The sequence below is a fragment of the Mytilus galloprovincialis genome, chromosome 8 (genome assembly GCF_965363235.1).
Source record: "Mytilus galloprovincialis chromosome 8, xbMytGall1.hap1.1, whole genome shotgun sequence".
NCBI classification, from domain to species: Eukaryota; Metazoa; Mollusca; class Bivalvia; order Mytilida; family Mytilidae; genus Mytilus; species Mytilus galloprovincialis.
In genome coordinates this window covers 4,068,815-4,094,747 of record NC_134845.1, presented here as the reverse complement: position 1 = coordinate 4,094,747, position 25,933 = coordinate 4,068,815, and the positions used below count along the sequence as shown (strand labels likewise).

General features: G+C 31.4%; 1 protein-coding gene across 1 annotated transcript; it reads left to right on the top strand.

Annotated features, from left to right (window-relative positions):
• The first annotated feature begins 699 nt into the window (after nt 1–699).
• On the top strand, nt 700–25,440 carry LOC143084904 (protein unc-50 homolog). Its single transcript, XM_076260968.1, has 8 exons — nt 700–822; nt 7,056–7,311; nt 8,794–8,819; nt 9,684–9,749; nt 9,995–10,115; nt 18,109–18,248; nt 22,050–22,151; nt 24,913–25,440. Exons 2-8 carry the CDS (start codon nt 7,088–7,090, stop codon nt 25,047–25,049), a joined length of 816 nt encoding a protein of 271 aa, XP_076117083.1. The 5' UTR covers nt 700–822; nt 7,056–7,087; the 3' UTR covers nt 25,050–25,440.
• Nucleotides 25,441–25,933: the final 493 nt, after the last annotated feature.

The following is a 25,933-nucleotide window of genomic DNA, read 5'->3' as shown; positions in this document are numbered from 1 at the left end:
TATGTACTTTTGTCAGCATAATTTACACAAACGAAATATCATACAATCTTATATTCTTAAACCTACAAATTTTGATAACTTAACATTTTCCAATATCTGACCATAATGAACACTATTTGTTTTTGCCAAAAAATAGGGTTGGTCGTTACAGGAACGCATATTCAGTAATATTGTAATATTTTATATATAAAGCATATCACTCTATCGAATTTTCGTGGATATAACACTGTACTGAAGAACACAAATACCCCTGCTAAATTTATTATGCGTATAGTTTGTTACGTCTGGCATGCATATTTTTGACGTTTTGTCAATGTTGTCCTTATTTTAGACTATAGTAAAATATGATAAAACGATTTGTATTTTTTTTTCGGAATAGTATTTACCTGTCCAGTCTATGGATATAAGTTTTATATAACTTAACTGTTATCATTTTATAGAAAAGCTGTTTATTAGTGTGGACTGGTTGAAGTTACACGGTATTGACGCAATAACGTGCGTAACGTCACAGCAAACCAATAATCAATCAATATGTAGGACATAATTTTGGTAAGCTAGAACTTAAGGTATCGCCTTCCTCGTATTATTAATTACTGTAAATTTTTCAGTGTCTGATATATATATATTCATATCAAAAGTTTGTTTTCTCATTTATTTGTAATGTACGGAAATTATTATTCCGTACTCGTTTTGTGGGTTATTTCTACAAAACATTTTACGGACTGCAAATGCGTCTTTGTCTTAAAGACGCTTACGTGAAAACGTCAAACTCTACAAATCACCAAATCACCACGAAAAAGATTATTTTATCATTATTTACAGGTAACACTAGTTTATTTCTTAAAAGATAACTCAATTTATTCGAATCAGACTTGTAACCTGTTATTTTTCTACACGAAAAGAGAAAAATATAAGATCAATTTGTGCCACAAATATATAATTTACCTTGTAAAAAGCCTTGTTTTCACAAACATTGACAAATAATCTTTTCTTGTTAATGTGAATCCCTCAAACGTCGCAGTACACAAATCTAGATAGAATGGCAACATCTTCACCTGTATGTAGTATCATACATGTATGTTGCACAACTAAGCCCTGTGTACATGGTGTAAAGGCAAGGCACAGGGGTTTGTTACAATTGCAGGGTTTACTATCCATACGAACCATTCATGTCCAAGACCAAACAAGATGTCGATATCAACATTGATGACACGATATAGAATCCATATCAACAAACGAATACACCGTTACAAAACACACTGTCGATATCGACAATTACGGTACGATATCAAATCGATATCTGCAAATGAAGATACATGTAGCATGAAATTACATACGGTCAATATCGTTGATATCGACAATAACAACACGATATCGAATCGATATCTAAAATTTGTGAATTAAAAATGTATGAACAAACAAGATGTCGATATCAACAACAGCTACATGTATACAATATCGATTCGATATCGACATAGAAAATTTTAAACCTTCCTGATGATATATGGTATAGGGATATACATTAAAGGTGAAAAAAACATAGTTTTAAAAGAAGTGTTGACAACCCAGGACTATTTAAGAAGAACAGAGGACAAAAGACAAACCTGGTAACAAATAAGACATACAAGGACAAACAACAACATTTGACATTGAAACTAAAAACAAATGAAAAACGCAGACCCAGAAATACTTGGGCGACTATACCATATATTTTTCATGTTTTTAATGCGTTAACATCTATGTATGGATGAATGTCAAATTAAGATATTTTACATGATCTCTTAAATACATTGCCAACATATAGACAAAAATGGTATGTAAACTGGATTTAAAAAAAAAAATACGGATTAACTTTAACCAGAGGAAAAAAAAATATAAATGCACATACATGCAGAGCTCCAGATAAGAATTCACAAATTGGGTTTTTTACCCACCATTTTCTTATATAATTGGATGATAAAGTTTTTTGATTGCATTATCAATTCCAATTCACCCCTCATGTTAATATCAAATTGGGTTTTTCACCACCAAGCTCCTTAATGTATTGGGTTTTTTCATCAACACAATATTGAATATTTAGGCAATATCAACCCCAGATTTTTTTTCCATCTTAAATATGTTTCTTTCTTTGTTTAGCTGTTTTATTTGGTTTACATGTAGGGTTAGGGTTAGGGTTATTTGCTAGCTGTTTTATTTGGTTTATTGACTGAGAAGCAATTGTAGGTTTAATTTGTGTTCCGTTTCAAACCTTCTGCCAGTTTTGTATTTTCTCGTATAAACTGTAAAAAAACGGATATGTGTATTCACAGGCACTCGTCTTATACCTTTATAGAATAAATTCTGAGACCAGTGCCTGTGTGTGTATTCATTAATTAACCGTAAATGAAAAAAAAATAGTATATAAACTCTAATTATACTTGAATGTTTTTGTTTTATTCCAATTTTCATAAATCTGGGTTTAGTTGTCTTTTATTAGAACTTTTTTCGCATTGCTTGGGATTTATCATTACATTCATTGAATTAAGACAAAAGTGAATGTCCGGTAAAAATATTGAATAGAAGCATGTTTTCTGCTTCTTTTGAAAAGCTTAGGGAAAGTTATGATGATAACAAGACTCAGCCAGTGTTTTTAGGAAGCGTCCATCGAACACACATGCTTCTATTCAATATTTTTACCGGACATTCACTTTTGTCTTAATTCAATGAATGTAATGATAAATCCCAAGCAATGCGAAAAAAATATGACTTCATGACACACGCTAATTGGATAAACGCCGAGAAGATCGAAATATTTTTAAAAACACGTGTACCTATTGAGCAACGGAAAACTCTAACAGGGACCCATTTCAGCTACAAGATAGAGGTTTCAGGCCGTTGTTCAAGTAATGGGATGTTTGTCGATATCGACAACAAAGACAGAGGTTTCAGACTGTTGTTCAAGTTATGGGATGTTTGTCAATATCGATTCAATATCCTTGATATCAACAACAGGGGTATACAATGTAGAATGCTTGTTGATATTGATTCAATATCAACATTCAAAACAGGGGATTCAGGCCATGTGGACATAACAACATACATACGAAAAGTCGTGTATCGATATCAAATCAACATCGTGTCTTGGACATACCTCCGAACCCCCTGTTTTTTAGCTCACCTGGCCCAAAGGGCCAAGTGAGCTATTCCCATCACTTTGCGTCCGTCGTCCGTTGCCGTCGTCCGTCGTCGTTAACTTTTACAAAAATCATCTCCTCTGAAACTACTGGGCCAAATTAATCCAAACTTGGCTACAATCATCTTTGGGGTATCTAGTTTAAAAAATGTGTCCGGTGACCCGTCCATCAGATCAAGATCGCTGCCATGGCTAAAAATAGAACATAGGGGTAAAATGCAGTTTTTGGCTTATAACTCAAAAATCAAAGCATTTAGAGCAAATCTGACATACGGTACGAAATTTTCAGATGAATCGGACAACCTGTTGTTGGGTTGCTGCCCCTGAATCGGTAATTTTAAGGAATTTTTGCTGTTTTTGGTTATTATCTTGAATATATTATTATAGATAGAGATAAACTGTAAACAGCAATAATGTTCAGCAAAGTAAGATTTACAAATAAGTCAACATGACTGAAATGGTCAATTGACCCCTAAGGAGTTATTGTCCTTTATAGTCAATTTTTAACAATTTTCATAATACTTGTAAATTTCTATTAACATTTTCTACTGAAACTACTGGGCCAAGTTCATTATAGATAGAGATAATTGTAAGCAGCAAGACTGTTTAGTAAAGTAAGATATACAAACACATCACCATCACCAAAACACAATTTTGTCATGAATCCATCTGCTTCCTAAAGTTTAATATTCACATAGACCAAGGTGAGCGACACAGGCTCTTTAGAGCCTCTAGTTTAGGGGTTTGTATGGATAGTAAACCCTGCAATTGTAACAAACCCCTGTAGGTAATGGCACTTTATTTTGGTGATACTGTACCAAGACATAAACTAATCAAAGCCTGTAAGCACTGAAAAGTAGACACATATGTCTTTTCAGGGTTCAAAAGCTTTATTTATAGAAGAGATCATTATACAGAAAACAAAAGCTATATTGAGCTTTTATATCATCTTAGTACAAACAAAACATTTAAACATGTTAAACATTGTCTTAGATTATGTCAAATTTATTTAAATACCTTTCCTGTATCAATAGTTCTAATGCCAATCATGGTTATGATGGTTATCTGGACTGCAGCCATGAATTTCCAAGGGGGTTGGGTATTTGGACTCACAAACTTTAACAGTCACAATTCAACGTCGACTTTAACAGTGCTTATTTGATTTCAAGAAAGGGGGGGGGGTCTCTTTCACCATGTTGATATGTTTTACACCTGTCTCATAATAATTTGATTACTATGAGGTACCGGTGTTGCTCATTGTTGAAGGCTATATGATACATTATAACTGATAACATCTTTGTCCGTAGGCTAAAGGTCTTTGATGGATCGATGGTATTCTAATTTAACAAATATACGTAATTTAACATCGGTGGCCATTATAATTAATTAATTGTCAATATATTTATGACAGAGAGCTAGCATGGTTAGCTATGTGTAAAAAGATCAGCACTGTTATACTTCGAAGTGAACCTAAATGTATAAGACACATGGTGGTTCTAAAGGCAGCCGTTATGATTTGATGAAGCTTTTTAAACATGTAAAAGAATAAGAACTGTTTCACATTATAAAATGACAGATACATGTACATGTAAACTTACTTTTGTCATGTTTTATTAGTTACACAGTGTGCAATTGTACTAATACAAGAACATGATTAAATTCATATTGGGTGTAAATTTCATGTTTGGATAATTGCACACCGTGCATTCTGTGTAAAGAATTTTTTCTAATTTTGTTATATTACAAATTAATATATTCAAATTCAATTATCATGATTATTAGGACTATAAATAATTATATAATTAATCTAAAACTGTGAAATATGAAAAAATATTAGGACTATAAAGCAACTAAAAAAAAAATATTAGGTCAACATTATCATGGTTATAAGGGAGATAATACCAATATCAATTTAGACTTATCTAAGTCAGAAAATGACAGACTTATTTTGGTCTATTTTGATTAATGAAAAAACTTAATTTTACTTGGTGGCCAAAGTACACCACCTATGACAGCAAAAACCTGTCTGAGAGTTCACAAGGACTTGAGCTATCTATATTTAATTATCTAATTGAACATCCTTACTAAACACAGATATTTTACCTCATTTAGTGTGGTTCCAGGTGGTTGCATTGTAAGGTAAATTAACATTATCTCCGATTTTTTAGACTCTCATTCATATTTTTCTTTAGAAGACAAAGCATTGTCTTTCAATGTTGTCATTATTTGATTTAGATGCATGACCTTTTTAGCTCACCTGGCCCAAAGGGCCAAGTGAGCTTTTCTCTTCACTTTGCGTCCGGCCTCGTCGTCTGGCCTCGTCAACTCTTACAAAAATCTTCTCCTCTGAAACTACTGGGCCAAATTTAACCAAACTTGGCCACAATTATCATTGGGGTATCTAGTTTAAAAAATGAGTGGCGTGACCCGGCCAACCAACCAAGATGGCCGCCATGGCTAAAAATAGAACATAGGGGTAAAATGCAGATTTTGGTTTATAACTCTGAAACCAAAGCATTTAGAGCAAATCTGACACGAGGTAAAATTGTCTATTAGGTCAAGATCTATCTGCACTGAAATTTTCAGACAAATCAGACAACCCGTTGTTGGGTTGCTGCCACCAAATAAGTAATTTTAAGGAAAGTTTTGCAGTTTTTGGTTATTATCTTGAATATTATTATAGATAGAGATAAACTGTAAACAGCAATAATGTTCAGCAAAGTCAGATCTACAAATAAGTCAACATGACCAAAATTGTCATTTGACCCCTTAAGGAGTTATTGCCCTTTATTGTCAATTTTTAACCATTTTTCAAAAATTTTAGTATTCTTTTACAAAAATCTTCTCCTCTGAAACTACTGGGCCAAATTTAACCAAACTTAGTCACAATCATCATTGGGGTATCTAGTTTAAAAAAATGTGTGGCGTGACCCAGCCAACCAACCAAGATGGCCGCCATGGCTAAAAATAGAACATAGGGGTAAAATGTAGATTTTGGCTTATAACTCTGAAACCAAAGCATTTAGAGCAAATCTGACATGTTATCAAATTGTTTATTAGGTCAAGATCTATCTGGCCTGAAATTTTCAGACAAATCAGACAACCTGTTGTTGGGTTGCTGTCACCAAATTAGTAATTTTAAGGAAATTTTTGCAGTTTTCGGTTATTATCTTGAATATTGTTATAGATAGAGATAAACTGTAAACAGCAATAACGTTCAGCAAAATAAGATCTACAAATAAGTCAACATGACCAAAATTGTTAATTGACCCCTTAAGGAGTTATTGCCCTTTATAGTCAATTTTTAACAATTTTCATAAATATTTGTAAATTTTTGTAAATTTTTAGAAAATATTTTCGACTGTAATGACTGGGCCAAGTTCATTATAGATAGAGATAATTGTAGCAACAAGAATGTTCAGTAAAGTAAGATCTACAAACACGTCACCATCTCCAAAACTCAATTTTGTCATGAATTTATCTGTGTCCATTGTTTAATATGCACAAAGACCAAGGTGAGCGACACAGGCTCTTGAGAGCCTCTAGTTATAAATATGCGTGGGTCTTGAAGTTAACTAATTTTGACAACTTATCGACTTGTAGGAGTCAATATTTGCAACTTTTGGATCCTGGACAATTATTTCTTGCTTAACAATATTCCACTTATTTAAGTCGTATTTTGTCTCACATTAAAGGGAGACAAATCCTAAAACTTACAAATTTAGACCTCTATGAGTCAAAAGCAGATTCAGACTTATTTATGTCGGAGCTCTGACTGTACTTGTAAGGAAATCAATTTAATCAAACAGGAATTGAAGTTGTCAAATGTTACAAATTTATATATATATAATAAACATGATGAAGGTAATGATTTTTTTTCCAGCTATGGATTGAGTAGATCAAACAAGGATCAGTATGTACAGTTTTAGTAAATCGTCACCTCCAGCATCACCAACAACATCCACCCACTCATCGTCCTTTAATTCTGTTGATGGAACACATGATAGCAGGAATGAAGCCAGACTTACAGCTACAGCAAAAAGACAGAAATATCTCAAAAGACTCTGTAAATTCAGACAGATGGACTTTGAGTATGCCTTTTGGCAAATGATCTATTTATTCATATCTCCACAGAAAGTGTAAGTAATATTTTGTAGTTTTGTTTATTTTAATTATTGTAGCAGGTTATAATCAAAGAACAAGTAACAGTGTTTTATAAGACTGCAAAAAAAAATCCATATAAAGCTATCATGTCATCGTCTGAAGACACATTTGGATTCCAGACAATAACTTTAGTACAAGTGAATAGATCTCTATAAAAGACACATTTGGATTCCAGACAATAACTTTAGTACAAGTGAATAGATCTCTATAAAAGACACATTTGGATTCCAGACAATAACTTTAGTATAAGTGAATAGATCTCTATAAAAGACACATTTGGATTCCAAACAATAACTTTAGTATAAGTAAATAGATCTCTATAAAAGACACATTTGGATTCCAGACAATAACTTTAGTACAAGTGAGTAGATCTCTATAAAAGACACATTTGGATTCCAGACAATAACTTTAGTATAAGTAAATAGATCTCTATAAAAGACACATTTGGATTCCAGACAATAACTTTAGTACAAGTGAATAGATCTCTATAAAAGACACATTTGGATTCCAGACAATAACTTTAGTACAAGTGAATAGATCTCTATAAAAGACACATTTGGATTCCAGACAATAACTTTAGTATAAGTGAATAGATCTCTATAAAAGACACATTTGGATTCCAGACAATAACTTTAGTACAAGTGAGTAGATCTCTATAAAAGACACATTTGGATTCCAGACAATAACTTTAGTATAAGTAAATAGATCTCTATAAAAGACACATTTGAATTCCAGACAATAACTTTAGTATAAGTGAATAGATCTCTATAAAAGACACATTTGGATTCCAGACAATAACTTTAGTATAAGTGAGTAGATCTCTATAAAAGACACATTTGGATTCCAGACAATAACTTTAGTACAAGTGAGTAGATCTCTATAAAAGACACATTTGGATTCCAGACAATAACTTTAGTACAAGTGAGTAGATCTCTATAAAAGACACATTTGGATTCCAGACAATAACTTTAGTACAAGTGAGTAGATCTCTATAAAAGACACATTTGGATTCCAGACAATAACATAAGTATAAGTGAATAGATCTCTATAAAATTTTACTTCAAGATTCTATATCACAAATGGAATGCTGGGATTGAGTTTGGGGGTAATTGGCAAAAATGTTCAGGAATAAGTGGCATTTTCCTAGTTTCCAGACAATATAAATGTACATGTAATATTGGCGGTAATATGTACATTTAATATGTTTAATTAGTTAAATAATCAATGAATCTTTGTGTTTGCAAATAAATGACATACATGTACAATGTACAAACATGACAAATTTTAAATGTAGGTATAAATTGTACATGTTGTACTGCAGACATAGATTTGTTGGTAACTTTTATTGTCTATCCATGCTAACAAAAATTATAATCTATTGACATGTTCATGGCTGAAAATATGTGTACACTGGCATGAATTTGTAATTATTTTCAAAAATTCTATTTTTATTTCAGGTATAGAAATTTTCAGTATAGAAAATGTAAGTATTTTTAATTATCTGATTATTGTTCTAATTATAAAATAATTTCAGAAAGTTGTTTCTAAGAAACCTGGAGTTGAATTTGATTTTTTTCAAAATAATTTTCACATGTCATTAAAAGACAGAATCTTCCAGGATCTATTAACCACATAGGCAGAATATCTTAAAGGTTTATTTTCCACTATAAATAACATTAGTTCTGTATGGTACATTTTTGATAATATTTTCAATCTAAATAATCTTAATATCATAGATATTTTTTTATGGTATGTATTTATAGATATTTGATAGTTAACATCCTTTCCTCATGTCTATATAAAAGTAAGATTCAAATCAGCAGCTAATTCTGATCCCTTGTGAAAGATGTTCCTTTTCACTTCTCCAATCCTAGACCAATTCCTGGCTTTAATGATTGATGTCCTTGTTCTAGGCTTAAGGCAATGATGTCGTATAATAATTTTAAAATCAATTCCAAGATACCACCATCATGACCATGTGAGAATATGAATTCATCAAATACAAATTTATTCAGAGTTGGCAAAGAAAAAGAACATTAAAGGTTAATTTTATCACTTGTTAATTGGCAAATGATCATCATGATCATGAATAGGAACACATATCAAACATCAATATTTTTTGTGCTGAAATCTCTTTTAGATGTCACATCTTACAGATGTCACAGTAAGATGTGACAAGTTATTTTGAAATTACTTAATTTGATCTTAATTGGCCATTGAACATATATTTATTTTTGACAAGCTATATATAAGCTTTAATAGCTTCTCCCCCTGAAAACCCTAGGGACTAAGCATACCATGTTGATGTACAGGATAAGGATTGAATGATTGTTGTTTGTTATTTCAGATACAAAAGATCAGTGGGCCAGAGATGATCCTGCTTTCCTTGTACTAGTGGGTTTATGCATTCTCAGTAAGTGTAATTACAGTTTTATAATTTTATAAGATATGACGATAAGTTCGTGTACCTATGATATATACCTAAAAAACATGTTAAGCATTTTGCTTGATGTTTCCAAAGACAAATGTCTCGTGCATTTCTAAGAGAACAAAACAATGAGGTAATTGAGAAGGTTCTTTAAAGTGAGTTGACCAGCTGGATAAAAGTCGAGGAATTTGGGCTGCTACTTAAAATAAATATAATTTGTTATTTTTCAGTATCCTCAATTGGATTTAGTGTAGTGTTGAAGATACATTTTGTTGGATTTTTAAAGCTTGTGTTATGGACAGTATTTGTTGACTATATCGGAGTTGGACTCCTTATTGCAACAACATTTTGGTAAGTTTAAAACTTGTTGAGTGTGTAAACTAAATGTTTGTTTTAGTTTTTAAACATGTCATACACGTATATAAATAATATTTTTTATAGTCCTGATAGTTATCTGGTGTGCAATGCAGTAAAAGAAATATAGATAATACCAGTGACTGTCTGTCTGTGTGTCCATCCCTTTCTTACCTTTCTTTGTCTGGTAAAATAATTTTCAGATTTGTATGAAATTTATATCAAAAGTTTTATATCAGCAATGTCATGTACCAGTTAAAAACATAGTGCCGATCAGTTATTTGAAAGGGAGCAATTTTCCTTGTAAATATGAATTGAATTGAAAGTAGATATAAGAAGATGTGGTATGAGTACCAATTAGAAAACTCTCCATCCAAGTCACCATTTGTAAAAGTAAACCATTTTAGGTCAAAGAACAGTCTTCAACACAGAGCATTGGCTCACACCAAACAACAAGCTTTTAAAGGGCCCCAAAAATTACTTATCTTCAAATTTCCCATGGAATAAATGGCCATTGAATTCAACTATACTGCCCCTTTTCAATGAACCTACATGTACATGAAAGGATACGTAAACCCTCCCCTAAAAATAAACCCATTGAAGGTCTTTTCATTTGTTTGATACACAAGTCAATTCAATGTGAGCAATTATACAAACGTGACATATATTTGTTAAATACAATCTTTAATTGAAATTCATCATAGTCAGGCTTTTTAGCACATTGATTAAAAATGAATTAGGGTTTAACAACAATACATACACATGATCTGCTCTTGTATACAGACAGAGAAACTTTAAGCAACAATTACAGTGAATTAATAAAGCATACCAAACTAAGTCTTCCTCAAATAGAATAAATGTCGGTAGGGGTGTTGGGAAATAAACAATTTTTTAAGGATGGCCTAGTGCAAAACCATTCAACATTGTTCTAACGGAAAAAACCAACGGCCTAATCTATGATATAAAAATATGCATTTGTGTCAGAATTTTATGAAATTGATCCCAAATATTTCTTACAGCATGGTCTTAGACATCTTTATAATCAGCACTTGTAATGCCCTTGAAATGATAAAGATAAATTCATTGTGAGCAATTTCAAGCCTACATTTCTTGTAGAATGAATAATAAAACTTTAATGCAACCATAAACAAATATTTTGGAGTTATTGCCCTTGGACAAATATTTGTAATATTTGTAATGGTGTCTGAGACAGTCACATTTGGATTGCTGTAGTTTTATTTAGATTTCATTCAATCCAAATTTAATTTTGTAAAAATGATGATAATATCTTTATATCAAATCAAATCATTTAAACACTTACATATTATATAAAAATATGGAGATTTGGTATTATTCTCTCCATGAAATTCAAAGGACAAGAATGTAAACAATATGTGTATATAAAATTCTTATCATCATACATGTCATATATATATGGCTCATTGTTGAAGACCTTAACCTATAATGGTTTACTTTTATTAATTGTGACTTGGTCAAAGGAGAGTTGACTCATTGACACTCATACCACATCTTCCTTAGTAACAAATGTCCTATCTATATGAAACAAAAATATTTATGAGCATATCTAGCAGAGATGTCATGAATTCACACAATGTAATATTTTTATTGTACATCAGGCAAAATTACTTTATATTTATTAATGTGTTAATATTGAATTTGTTTTCAAATTTAGAAGAACATTCAGGTTATAGTTATGTTTATAAAAAAAAACAATTATTGGGGCAAATATACATTGTGTATTTAACTGTGAAGAAAATGATGTTGTGTAATGAGTTTTTGAAATGAAATAATTTCAATATTTAACATGATTTTTTATATTAAATTTATGCCCATTACCTGTGAAGTAAAAACAAAAATAAAAATCATTACAAATTCAAATTCAAATTCAAATATTTATTGCCGTAAAAAATTTAAACAATAAGTTTGTGACATACAAAATAAGTAAACAATATAACAATAATTCACATATTACAAAGACTGAATGTTTATTGTAAGCATGGTACATGTGGTAAGGAGTCTAAAAATGACTAACAAAAATATCTTGACTTTTTCTGTAACTATTGTGAACTTTGCAAATTAAAGGTTAATGAAAATGAATGCAAAATTTCCCTTTAAAAAAAAAATAATAAAGAAGAAGAAAAAAAAAGAGGGGTGAAATAAATAAGTTCATAAATTGAATAAAGTTAGGCCCGAGACCACAATTAATTCCTCTATCATTTCTATATAACGTTTTGTCGCATTAAATTTTTTTTAAGTATACTTTTTGTCTAATTTTGTGTGTGTGTAATGTACAGTACAAGTCCAAAAATATATGCAATTTTCAGAAAAATTGCATGTTTGCATCATACAAATTTGGCCAATACACATCACCCCTATAGGCAAGTCAAGAGATGTTCCAAAAAGTGTAAATATTTCGTTTTTATACGACCGCAAAAATTGAAAAATTTTTGGTCGTATATTGGTATCACGTTCACTGCGTCGTCGTCGTTGTCCGAATACTTTTAGTTTTCGCACTCTAACTTTAGTAAAAGTGAATAGAACACAAGGTTTATGACCACAAAAGGAAGGTTGGGTTTAATTTTGGGAGTTTTGGTCCCAACATTTTAGGAATTAGGGGCCAAAAAGGTCCCAAATAAGCATTTTCTTGGTTTTTGCACTATAACTTTAGTTTAAGTAAATAGAAATCTATGAAATTTTGACACAAGGATTATGACCACAAAAGGAAGGTTTGGATTGATTTTGGGAGTTTTGGTTCCAACAGTTTAGGAATTAGGGGCCAAAAAAGGGCCCAAATAAGCATTATTCTTGGTTTTCGCACAAGAACTTTAGTATAAGTAAATAGAAATCTATGAAATTTAAACACAAGGTTTATGACCATAAAAGGAAGGTTGGGTTTGATTTTGGGAGTTTTGGTCTCAACAGTTTAGGAAGAAGGGGCCCAAAGTGTCTAAATTGTACTTTGTTTGATTTCATCAAAAATTGAATAATTGGGGTTCTTTGATATGCCGAATCTAACTGTGTATGTAGATTCTTAATTTTTGGTCCTGTTTTCAAATTGGTTTACATTAAGGTCCAAAGGGTCCAAAATTAAACTTAGTTTGATTTTAACAAAAAATGAATCCTTGGGTTCTATGATATGCTGAATCTAAAAATGTACTTAGATTTTTGATTATGGGCCCAGTTTTCAAGTTGGTCCAAATCGGGGTCCAAAATTAAACTTTGTTTGAATTCATCAAAAATTGAATAATTGGGGTTCTTTGATATGCCAAATCTAACTGTGTATGTAGATTCTTAATTTTTGGTCCCGTTTTCAAATTGGTCTACATTAAAGTCCAAAGGGTCCAAAATTAAACCAAGTTTGATTTTAACAAAAATTGAATTCTTGGGCTTTTTTGATATGCTGAATCTAAACATGTACTTAGATTTTTGATTATGGGCCCAGTTTTCAAGTTGGTTCAAATCAGGATCCAAAATTATTATATTAAGTATTGTGCAATAGCAAGAAATTTTCAATTGACAGTTGATCAGCAATAGCAAGAAATCTTCAATTGCACAGTATTGTGCAATAGCAAGAAATTTTCAATTGCACAGTATTGCGCAATAGCAAGAAATCTTCAATTGCACAGTATTGTGCAATAGCAAATATTTTCAATTGCACAGTATTGCGCAATAGCAAGAAATATCTAATTGCACAATATTGTGCAATAGCAAGAAATTTTCAATTGGAGTTATCTTTCTTTGTCCAGAATAGTAGTTGAATCAACTTAAATCATTGTTTTATACGATATACAATGTATATTCACTTTTACTGTGACCAACTGATAAATTTAAACAATCTTTACCATTCAGTGATAACAAGCACTTTATTTTACATTCTAATATTTTATGATGTGTTTAAATGAGTAGTTATTGTTGCAAACTCCATTAGAAATTTGAATTGAGATCAGTTTTGGAAATAGGGAAAGGGGGATGTGAAAAAAATGGTGGGGGGGGGGGGGGTAAATGTATCTCATTTCAGATTTCATAAATAAAAAGAAAATTTCTTCAAACATTTTTTTGAGAGGATTTAATATTCAACAGCATAGTGACTTACTCAAAGGCAAAAAAAATATTTTAAGTTCATTATACCACATTCATTCTGTGTCAGAAACCTATGCTGTGTCAACTATTTAATCACAATCCAAATTTAGATCTGAATCCAGCTTGAATGTTGTGTCCATACTTGCCCCAACCCTTCAGGGTTCAACCTCTGCGGTCGTATAAAGCTGCGCCGTGCATCTGGTTGCACCTGGCCTAATCACTCTTTCCTTATCAAAATCAGTTAAAATAAAACATCCTAAAGTTTATTTCAGCTCTCTTCTTTCATTTCCACCGCAGAAAAGCTAAGAAATGAATGAGAAAGGGAAAGAAAAAAAAGATACACTATATTTAAAGGGAAGTTTATTCGTGAACAACGAAAAGTGGGGTCATTAATTGTGGTCTTGGGCCAGTTTGTGATTACAAACCAAATAAAGGTGGTGATTAACAGCATATTGATTTATGAAAAATATTTTCATAAAAGAAAATAATTATTTTTCGCAAAAGCAAACCCAAGCCTTGTGCAAGATATCTTGTTAGTTTCATAAAAATAAATTAAACATATTTGCAGATTACTTGAAATTAGTGTTGTCAACGGTTGACCGGTCGAACGAACGAATACCAAAAACGCTAACCGGTTAGGGAGCTACCATTTGATTTTTATGGGGGGGCTAGGATGAAAAATTTTGTCCTGCATTTTTTTTTTAGCTGTAATCTCTGTCCTGCCTTTTTATTTTTCACTCTGTTCGGTCCTGTCTTTTTTTTTAAAGTTTATCCTGACTTTTTTTTTTGCAAGTGTCTCATCCTGCTATTTTTTTACTCAAAACTCCTGTCCTGCCTATTTTTTTCAAATTTCATCCTAGCCCCCCCATAAAAATCAAATGGTAGCTCCCTTAACCAGACTTTTTCTTTTAATTATGATAGATTTGATATAAATTTGTATTGAAATCATTGAATAGTTATAGTTTTATTTAAAATTTGTCGCCATGGTAATTAATTTGACAGATCAATTGTCATGATTGTCCAGTATATTGATTGCTATTGTTAATCCTAAAAACTTGAAATTAGTGTTGTCAACGGTTGACCGGTCAAACGATCGAATACCAAAAACGCCTACCGGTTAACCGTACTTTTTTTTTTAATTATGATAGATTTGATATAAATTTGTATTGAAATCATTAAATAGTTATGTTTTTATTTAAAATTTGTCGCCGTGGTAATTAATTTGACAGATGAATTGTCCAGTATATTGATTGCTTTTGTTAATCCTAAAAACGTAAAACTAATTAGAACTTGTCTCTCAGCTCGGGGCAAAATCTTAAAGAAACATAATTAGTATACATGTTTTTTTAACATTAACTTTGAATCAGTAATACGATTAAATTTTAATTACGATTTACTTCATTTTTTTTTTTTCATCTAATATTATGTAGACCAACATTTAATGTGCAACCTCCATCTTGCAATGCTTAGTCTTACTTTAAACTAAATGCTAACTCAAAAACTGTGGAATGCATACCAATGTGAATGTACTCAATGTATATGTGATAGTACGAGTAACATGCTAATCATTTCAAATTGAAACACTCCACATTATTTTCGGAGACAACAAGAGAAAAGGAAAGAATAATTGGTTTCAGACATATTCAATTCTACGAGATCAAGAATTTTTTTTTTTTATATTTCAATCTGAAGATATTACAAACGCTATAGTTGTTATGGTGTATTTGATTAGCTTTAATTCTAAAAGCGTAAATTTATGATTTGGATGGAAGGTTGTCAAATTGACACTCATACCACATCTTATATCTATGTGTAGGGTACTATAGATAAGGCTTTCAAACACCAACTTAAACTACGGGTTAATCGGTTAAATGATTATCGGAGTAACCGGCCTAAGGCAAAAGTGTACAATTTGACAACACTACTTGAAATACACTATATGTTAGAGTCTTGTGCAGGATTTCTTGGTAGTTGCCAAAACCAAATCCTATTTCTAATAAATATATGCCTAAAATAATTTTTCCTGGTCATGATATAGTCAACATTGTTAATATCTAATTATTTTAGTAATATCTTAATAAAAGGTAACAATTAAAAAATTTGTAAGTTAAATAACTAAATAAAGAAGGACTTTTCATCGACTAGATCATTTTCTACATTGGTCAAGTCATATTGTCAACGCTGGTCATTGTCCAGTACATTTATAACCAATTTACAAAGAATTTGATAAACAGCAATATATTCTTTAAATCATCATTACTGTGTGTTCATCTCAGTTTTGCAAACCATTTCAGGGACATATTAACTTGAAAATAACAAGACTTGCTGTGTGGAATTGTGGATGCAGTAGAATTTGTCCCCGTGTCTGTCATGTCTGTAGTGTATATGTCCTTATGTTTTTACACTATAGTAGGGTTTTTTACTTGTTAGAGTGGTGTCTATCTATACTTCTAAATCTAAACACCATTTTTGTTCATCTGATAAATGTATAACCGAAGAAGGCTAAAGTCAAAACTTATATAAGGGTATATATACTTGATAGGGTACACTGGAAGTTTTACCCTTTACATCGATTACTGTTTCAAATAATAAGCAATCAGGCAAATTGATAAGTTCCGGAACTATCCGATGCAATTTCCTTTAAGCCATGTCATTATATGTCAAATGTTACATTGTACCTATTACCTTATCTGTACATTCCTCATCTGACAGGTGCACCACCAAACAATCAGGTATTTGGGATTTGCTATATATATGTTGTGTACAAGTTGTAATGTTGTACAAATTATAATTTGTACAGAATTTTTGTACACGTTATCAGTGTTTTATGACCTGCTGAACAAAAATGGATGATGCAAGCACAGTCTTTTGCTCCGCATATTTGTGTCAATTTTTCACAACTTCATGATACAGTCTAATACTGAGCATTGATACAAAAACATTTTAAGACCTCAAAAAGATTTTGTATAGATATGAATATGGTATAAGGAAAAAAATAAAATTAGAATTTAATAAACCATTCAGGTATCCTCATTTCCAGTGTGAAGGCACGGAGAATAGCACTAAATGTTAGGTTGACGTATATTTTTTTCAATTTTAAATATTACACTGGTACATTTTATAAGTTAAACCTGTATCACCTGTTGCAAGAAGGTAGGTGTCAAAAAACTTATAACTTGTACAAAAACCCTGTACAAATTATAATTTGTACAAACTTACATCTTGTACACAACATATACATGGGTCATAATCACAGGGTTGTCACTACTAAGTTCAATCATTGTCACATTGTTTCCTTATAATTGTGGTATTTTAAACAGCATGACTTTATAAAATTGACGATACAAATACTAAAAATCTAGACTTAAAATAAGGCATAGCCAACATGACTTAAAACAGTGAATCAAAGAATTCAACTTTATTTATAACTTATATAGTACAAAGCTGTTGATTAAAAATTACTCAGTTCCAGCCCCTTTTGTTTTCCAAATAAATAATAATACCAATAATTGACAAGTTCCAGGTCGACAGGTTCAAACAGAAAGATTTTGAAAGCAGAGAAAACTGTGCATCTTATTATAAGCATGACTTTATCAGATGACAATAACAGTACATGTACTTTAAGTTCAGGTTAAATATAAGGCTTACACATTATTATATACTTTAATTCAGTCACAGACCCGCAATTTTGTGGGTGTATTCTAGTACATTCCAATATATTAATTTTTCTTTTTCTATAACTGTCACATGTGTCAATTTCTTTGTCATTTTGTCTCTCGTGGAGAGTAATATAATCTCATTGGCATTCATGCTGTTCACATTTCCTTATTCGTATATTTTTATCAACTTAGTAGTGTTTTCATTATTAACATGGATATTCTTTTTCCAGGTTGATTTCAAATAAGTATATGATAATGGCTCCCCCTAGGGGACAGGATGTTGAATGGGGCTATGCGTTTGATGTCCATTTGAATGCCTTTTTCCCATTATTGATGATATTACATCTATTCCAGCTGGTGTTTTTAGGACGTAAGTATTTAAATTGTAGAATTATTCACACTGCAGCAAATTTTGTTAAAATTTCACAACTTTTAATTTATTTTCTTGGAGATAATAAGATATTAGACAGGTGTGACCTATGATAGAGGAGGAAGTCAGTCTAAATAATTATTTTAAATACTGATTTTGCGAATTTTAAAACATCATTAGAATGTACTGAAGCCATCAATTAGTGTTACATTTTACAAATCCTGACATTAATTTTTTTTTAGAATTAGTCTTATATAAACATGATGAACCAATCTATAAGTTTTGAGGAATCGAAATCATGGGGCTAATCAATTTAAACAATTTTGGGGATACGAATGGTTTCAAGCAATTTGTAGAATTTTACCATTGACTCAGGGCCATGCCCTCACATCAATTGTTTTATTCTAAACATTAACATGATTAAGATACATCTCAGGTTCTTAAGATTGACTTGCTTTAAAAGGTAAAAACAAACAAAAGGATTGAATTTAAACAACTGTATTATAATGTTCTTCTCATAATCTTCATGTTTCGATATTTCTCTTAACTTATATGCATGTTTTTAACAACACGGAAAATCAGAATTAAGCAGTATTTATATTTAGTGTTTTTATAAATTTAGAGACAGGTAAGAGGGAATTCCACAGTTTTGATAAAATATGAGAGTTCTCTGAATTCAGATAAATCTATTTCTGTAATATAAGAACTGAAGTGGAGTTTTTTTTATATGTCACCATTATGAAACAGATATTTGATATTGTACTTCCTTAAAGAAATGGAGAACCATCTAGGTCGTTTGATTAAAATTGAATATACATCCTTGCACAAATCACAAGTCTAGGGTTTATTTAGGTAATTATGCCTGTAATTTTCTTGACTTCAAGGGGTATCAGATTGAATAATTGCTCTGGATATTTTTGCTTCGAGTTGTCTTCCTTATATTTCAATCAGTTCTGAATCAAAATTTGACGATATGTAAAGAAAGATTAACTCGTTCTGTCGATATACATTGTATTATATTAAATGTGATCACAATTTAAACAGAGAAATGTGTACGGAAAGACGTCATGCCCACTGACCCCAAAGGAAATTAAATAAAGAGTTAGAAATGGGATTCCTCCTAGAATTCACATAGGAAAATAGGCAATAAGGTACGAAGTGAATACCTTTTTTCACTCTCAGTGACTGCTATGGAAAGTAAACTTGGAATTGATAGTATAAAAATAAAATACAATAATTACATTATTCATACACTTGTATCGATGATTGGGCCAACCTTAAAAATATGTTTGTTTGCAGTTTTCCGACTGTACCTTCAGACTGAAGGGTCGGTAGGTAGGAAAAATATTTTATTTTATCAGCCAAAATACAGTTTAAGCAAGCAGTTACACTAAACCAAGTTTCTTGTGAAGAAAAAAAAACCATTTTAAAACAACAAACACTGGACATGCTGAAAACCAACATCAAATGAACAGGCATTTTCAGATAAAAAACTTTTTAACCAAAACTGAAACTTTAACATAGTGTCATTATCCAATTTATGACATAAAATATGGTATAATTATTAAATACTGGAACACTTATAAACAAGGAATGTCATTATGACTAGAACTGTTTTAAAGAAATATATTTAGACATGTATGCTTCTTCACTAGAATGTTTTCATGAGTAGAGTATTTTCATCAGAAAAATGTAGATATTAAAGATTTATAAGATAATGTATTGAAGAATGTATTTTTAATTAAAAAAAATAACCATCGAATCTTCCTCAATTGAAAAAAGGCAACTTGAAAAAAAAGTATTAAGACATTGGACTGTTTTCATATTTCTAACAATATTTAATTATATGTGATAAGGTTATATTTTTGCCAGGCTTTAATGAAAACCAAAGAAATCTAAAGTTTGGGGTGAAATCCATAGCACCCCATTAAAAGTAAATGGTCTGTATGGAAATGTTTTTAATGCATAAAAAAAATTGGCAGCATAGCTCCTAAGGACATGTTTTAATTGAATTCACACAGGCCACACAGTTTGGGTATATTTAATATTTCAAAAAAGAGAATAATTGCAATGAGTGGGGCAGCCCCCCTTATCCTAAAGGAGCATACTCATTGCAATAGAAGATAGATTTAATATAGAGAGAGTATATTTATTTTTCAAGCTAACCATTCATTTTCTCTACATCTTTGTGTAGTTCGGGTTGCTTCTTATTGATTTGGCATGATCTATATCCATTAACATTTCAAATGAGCCCTTCCTCCGTACAGGCGTGTTTACAGATATCCATGAAGATTTAGGTCACGGAGGAGTGGTTTCATCTTTGTCGTCTTCACAATGATTTGTAGAAAATATGCCATACTTCAAGCTGCTGTCGATTTATTTAACCACTGAAATTGGTTCCATATAGTCAGGCTCCACAGATTTTGTACCCGATTTGTTTGAGACAGAATGGTTATCGTGTCAGTTATGAATATCCGCTGCATCATTGTCAATGATATCATCACACATCATTATATGTGCCTGAATCTGTATAAACAGTTTACTATTATAAACTTTTTTGTTTGTTATTTGTCTTAAAATTGACACGAGACGACAGCCTAAAGTACTCCTCCGTGACTTCATGGATACCTGTAAACAATTTCCATGTGCTTTATCATTAAATGGTCACATAAACGCTTGACGGGAAGCTAAGAAAAACCGAACTTGAAATGCGTAATTGACCCAGACTTTAAATCATTTCCGGAAAGGTCACAAAGTTCCGGATATTAAAAAAATTTTCTTCAAATTTAAAGCAATAAAATTTTCACAGTCGGGAGGATTTTCAAGGGTCGGTCGGTAAACTGCTAACAAACAATATTTTAATTTAAGCCTTGGCTATTTTTTAAAAGTTGAATAACTATTCAGATTATGTAAATTACATTTTACATGTGCAGTTGAATTATTTAAAAAAATTATACTAATACTAATCAATGAAAACAATGGCAATCGTATCCCTCAGAGCAATCATGCTCTTTGTCATGATTGTAATGAGCAAGAACATATTTAAAATTGATACCAGGTATTTATTTATTTTCCTGATTCATATGTGTCTACTCAGTACTGTAAATAAGTGATTTCTAAACTACCATTGTAATTTACAAGGAAAGGGTTTGTCTTATACCAGACATATATCTTGAACTTGTATTTGCCATCAATAAAATTGAGAAAGGAAATGGGGAATGTTTCAAAGCAACAACAACCCAGCCATAGAGCAAACAACAGCCGAAGGCCACCAATGGGTCTTCAATGTAGCGAGAAACTCCCGTACCCATAGGCGTCCTTCAGCTGGCCCCTTAAAAAATATGTATACTATTACAGTGATAATGGACGTCATACTAAACTCCGAACTATGCACAAGAAACTAAAATTAAAATAATACAAGACTAACAAAGGCCAGAAGCTCCTGACTTGGGACAGGCGCAAAATTGCGGCAGGGTTAAACATGTTTATGAGATCTCAACCCTCCCCTATTCCTCTAGCCAATGTAGAAAAGTAAACGCACAACAATACGCACATTAAAATTCAGTTCAAGAGAAGTCTGAGTCCGATGTCAGAAGATGAAACAAAAGAAAATAAATAAAATGACAATAATACATAAATAACAACAGACTACTAGCAGTTAACTGACATGCCAGGTCCAGACCTCAATTAAACTGATTGCAAGATTATGTCTTCATCATATGAATATCAGGCACAATCCCTCCTGTTAGGGGTTTAGTATCACACTGTCATAAAACTTATTATTCCATTTTTATATTTCAGCATTCATTAATGCAGGATATTTCCTGGGACTAGTGTTTGGTAACACGTTATGGCTGATAGCAATCATGTATTATATTTACAACACATTTTTAGGATATAGTGGTATGTATTATCAATTTGTTTGTTACAAATTAAAACCAGTAAATGAAAGATATATTTATGTTATGTGCAAACAAATGAGTACAAACGACATAAAACATGATCAACTAATGTTAATACAAAATAATCTCGAAATCATTCCAAGTTTAGAAAAAAGTAAAATAACAAAAATATTTAACTCGAAGAAAAATTCAAATCAGAAAGTCCCTTATTAAATAGCAAAATCAACAGCTGAAACAACAAAGGAGTGTAAAACAAATGTCATATTCCTGATTAAGTACAGGCATTTCCTAATGTAGAAAGCAGAGGATTAAATGTGGTTTTGTAGCTAGCTAAACCTCTCACATGTGTAACAGTTGCATAAAATTTCATTTAATTGACACAATGTGTGAACAAATCAAACAGACATAATAGGTCAAAATGTCAAAATTCGGAAAACTTGTAACTAAATTGAAAATATTACAGAATCTATTCAAACATCAACAAAACAAGAACAAAAAAGACAATGACTTTTATATACGGGTTATCAAGATAAATAAGTTAATAAAAACAGCAATGACACAGCAGCAAAAAAGACATTTTTTTTTATTGGTGGAAAAAGACCAAGTCTTCTGAAGGCCTATGGTGCCGACTTTAAAATCATTGAGCCTCCGACTTTAAAATCATTGAGCCTCCGTATGCCGCATTTGTTTCACAATTTCATAACAACTTCTGATTCCTGACACCGATTTTTACACATGATTAAGCATCTGAATCATTTAATTTGTAAATTAGGATTGAAAAACAATCACTATCGTAAATATGTACCCTTTTATTTATGTAAATTATTAGATTTCATCTCATCTACATGAACGTTATTTGATTACTTGTAACCGAATGTTTTTACTGTAGATATTTGTAGTACGCATGCATGAATTTGGTATCGGGACAACTCGCCCTGTATACATGTTCGCTCTTGGTCTGTTCGTCCTGAGTTCTTTCGCCCGTATAGTACGTTCGCACTGTGTTCATTCTCTTTACTCTTATCAAGGACGTTTTATAATACTTCCTTGTATTTATTAAAAAATATTAATATTAAGGGTATCGTTATAAAACTCTTAAACACGATTTAGTGAAAATCATCTGTTCCTTATTTTGTTCCAAAGGTAAGACAGTTGTGTTCAGCCAATCAAATTCTGTGTTTCTCATGATCAATTTATATGCCAATCAAAAACGTTTTCTCTGAAGATTATTCTAACATGTTAGATTTTGAAGTTGTGTTGTTTTCATCTAGTTGTTAAATCGTGAACATGGCATGTGAATTTTCATCTGCAAGCAGGTTCTTACACATCTTAGGGATAAAAGCATGGCTGATTGACAAAATTCAATGATGCAGTACTACCATAAAGATAATAAATAGTATTTTTCTCACTAATTTTTTGACATAATACTTGTTGTAACATATTTTATTTTTGTATTCAATTAAATCATTTAAAGGACAATTAATGTACTATTCTATTTTCACATAGACCATCAAACCGGTTGGGACACTCCCCATTATTGGTGGTGTCCCTTAAATGAGGGACCGTCCCTAAAACAAGTGGTCATTTTACTGTTGAAAAAAAAGAAAGAAAATTTTAAAGATTTCTAACTCAAAAGTGGGAAAATTCATTATATTTGGAACAATTTTTCTTAATGAGGGGTCAAATTAATAAAGAAGTTATCAGTTTAGAAACATCACAAAATTCTTTTGACATGTTTTGACCATTTAATACTTGATAGATGCATAGTTCTTGGGGAAAATTTTCATCAAATAATATGAATAAAAAGGTTCTAATTTTTTACAGTGTTGTAACGTTCTTCCAATGAGGGTTACCCCTCATTTGGAGTGTTGGTCCCAACCTGTTAAAGGTCCATCTTTGTGCATAATTTAAAATTGGCAATTTCAACAAGCATCTAATATTCTTACACAAGAAAAAAAAAACTGGTCTGCTAGCAACATGTTCATCTTTTCTACCGATTTAATAACTAGAATCATGCAACATTCCCCATTTCCATTCTTATTTTTTATTAAGAAAAAGGCATGTAAGTTCATCATACAAATACATTTATGACACTTTTTCTAGACAATCCAGATCATGCAAAATACTTAGCTAAAAATTGTACCCTTTAAAATTGTTGTCCTGCCCTAAAAAAAAACCATGGGAACTTTCAGGTATGTAACAAGTCTTACTATTTTTATGCCCCATTTTATGGGCATTATGTTTTCTGGTCTGTCCATCCGTCCTGCTTCATGTTAAAGTTTATGGTCGAGGTAGTTTTTGATGAAGTCGAAATCCAATCAACTTGAAACTTAGTCCACATGTGTTCCTTATGATATGATCTTTCTAATTTTACTGCCAAATTAAAGATTTTACCTAATTTTCACAGTCCACTGAATATAGAAAATGATTGTACGGATGGGGAATTCATGTACTTATGACACATTCTTGTTTGAAGAAAAAAATATATGTCATAACAATAATGGAACAAAGCAGACTGGGTTAGTGGGGCTGCTTTTATGGTAATTCAAGTTACCTTTTATTCACCTTTCTTCCGCCTCAGAGCTATCAGCTCTTTGAGTTTAGTTCCCTTTGTATAGGTTTTCAAGATAAATATCCAGCTAATTATGATTGTTAGCAATATTACATTGGGTAATTTATGTATTGTAATCAAATGTTGCAGAAGGACCAATTTTTAAATTCATATTATCACAAAGTTATCATTGACTCCTATATACTTTCAGCTTTGCCGTTTTTGAAGAATACGAGAATCATATTATATCCAGCAACAGTGGTTATGTTTTTCTATATACTGTCTGTTATTTTAAAGTGGAATTTTAGTAAAATGTTATGCGACTTTTATGAATACAGAGTTTTCTGATCAAAACATTGTTAAACAGTAAGTTGTGATGTAATCATGAGACACAGAATTGTGGTAACATTGAAAAATTGTTGTCAATTGATTTTTGTTGGTAAGAATTTTTGTGGATTGGGGGATTGCATTTTATGTTGATACTTCATGTTATAGTTTTGACAAATCATGTGGAAAATTCTATAGGAAATTAATATATAGTTCAATTTTAAAAATCAGGGTTCCTGCCCATGAAATCCACAAAAACTTAAACCCTAAAATGATATTGAATCCACACAATATACTACATTTACTAGTTTGTAATAACAAAAATTTTTCCAATGGTTAGTCTGTCTGATATCTATATATAGAATTCCTTCATATTTTTTCTCATGAATACTGTTCTTGTCATAAGGCAGAGATGTACAAATAATAAAAGGGGCAATGTGAGGTCATATGGTCATATGAGATATAGCATTCTTTGTCCCAAGTCAGGAGCCTGTAATTCAGTGCTTGTCATTTGTTTATTTGTTACACATTTGTCTTTCTTTTCTTGTTTTATATAAATAAGGCTGTTAGTTTTCTTGTTTGAATTGTTTTACAATGTCTTATTGGGGCCTTTTATAGCTGACTATGCGGTATGGGCTTTGCTCATTGTTGAAGGCCGTACAGTGAACTATAGTTGTTAATGTCTGTGTCATTTGGTCTCTTGTGGACAGTTGTCTCATTGGCAATCATACCACATCTTCTTTTTTATAATCTGAAAGTAAAAAGTGAGGTGGCACTGGTATTATCTTGTGTTACTGTTTGACGTACATTATTGACTTGCAACATGAAAGAGCTGTTTAATCAGGCAATACTCTGACCTCCTTTTTCTGATATTTTGAACTACAAATCTAAGTATGCTATCATGA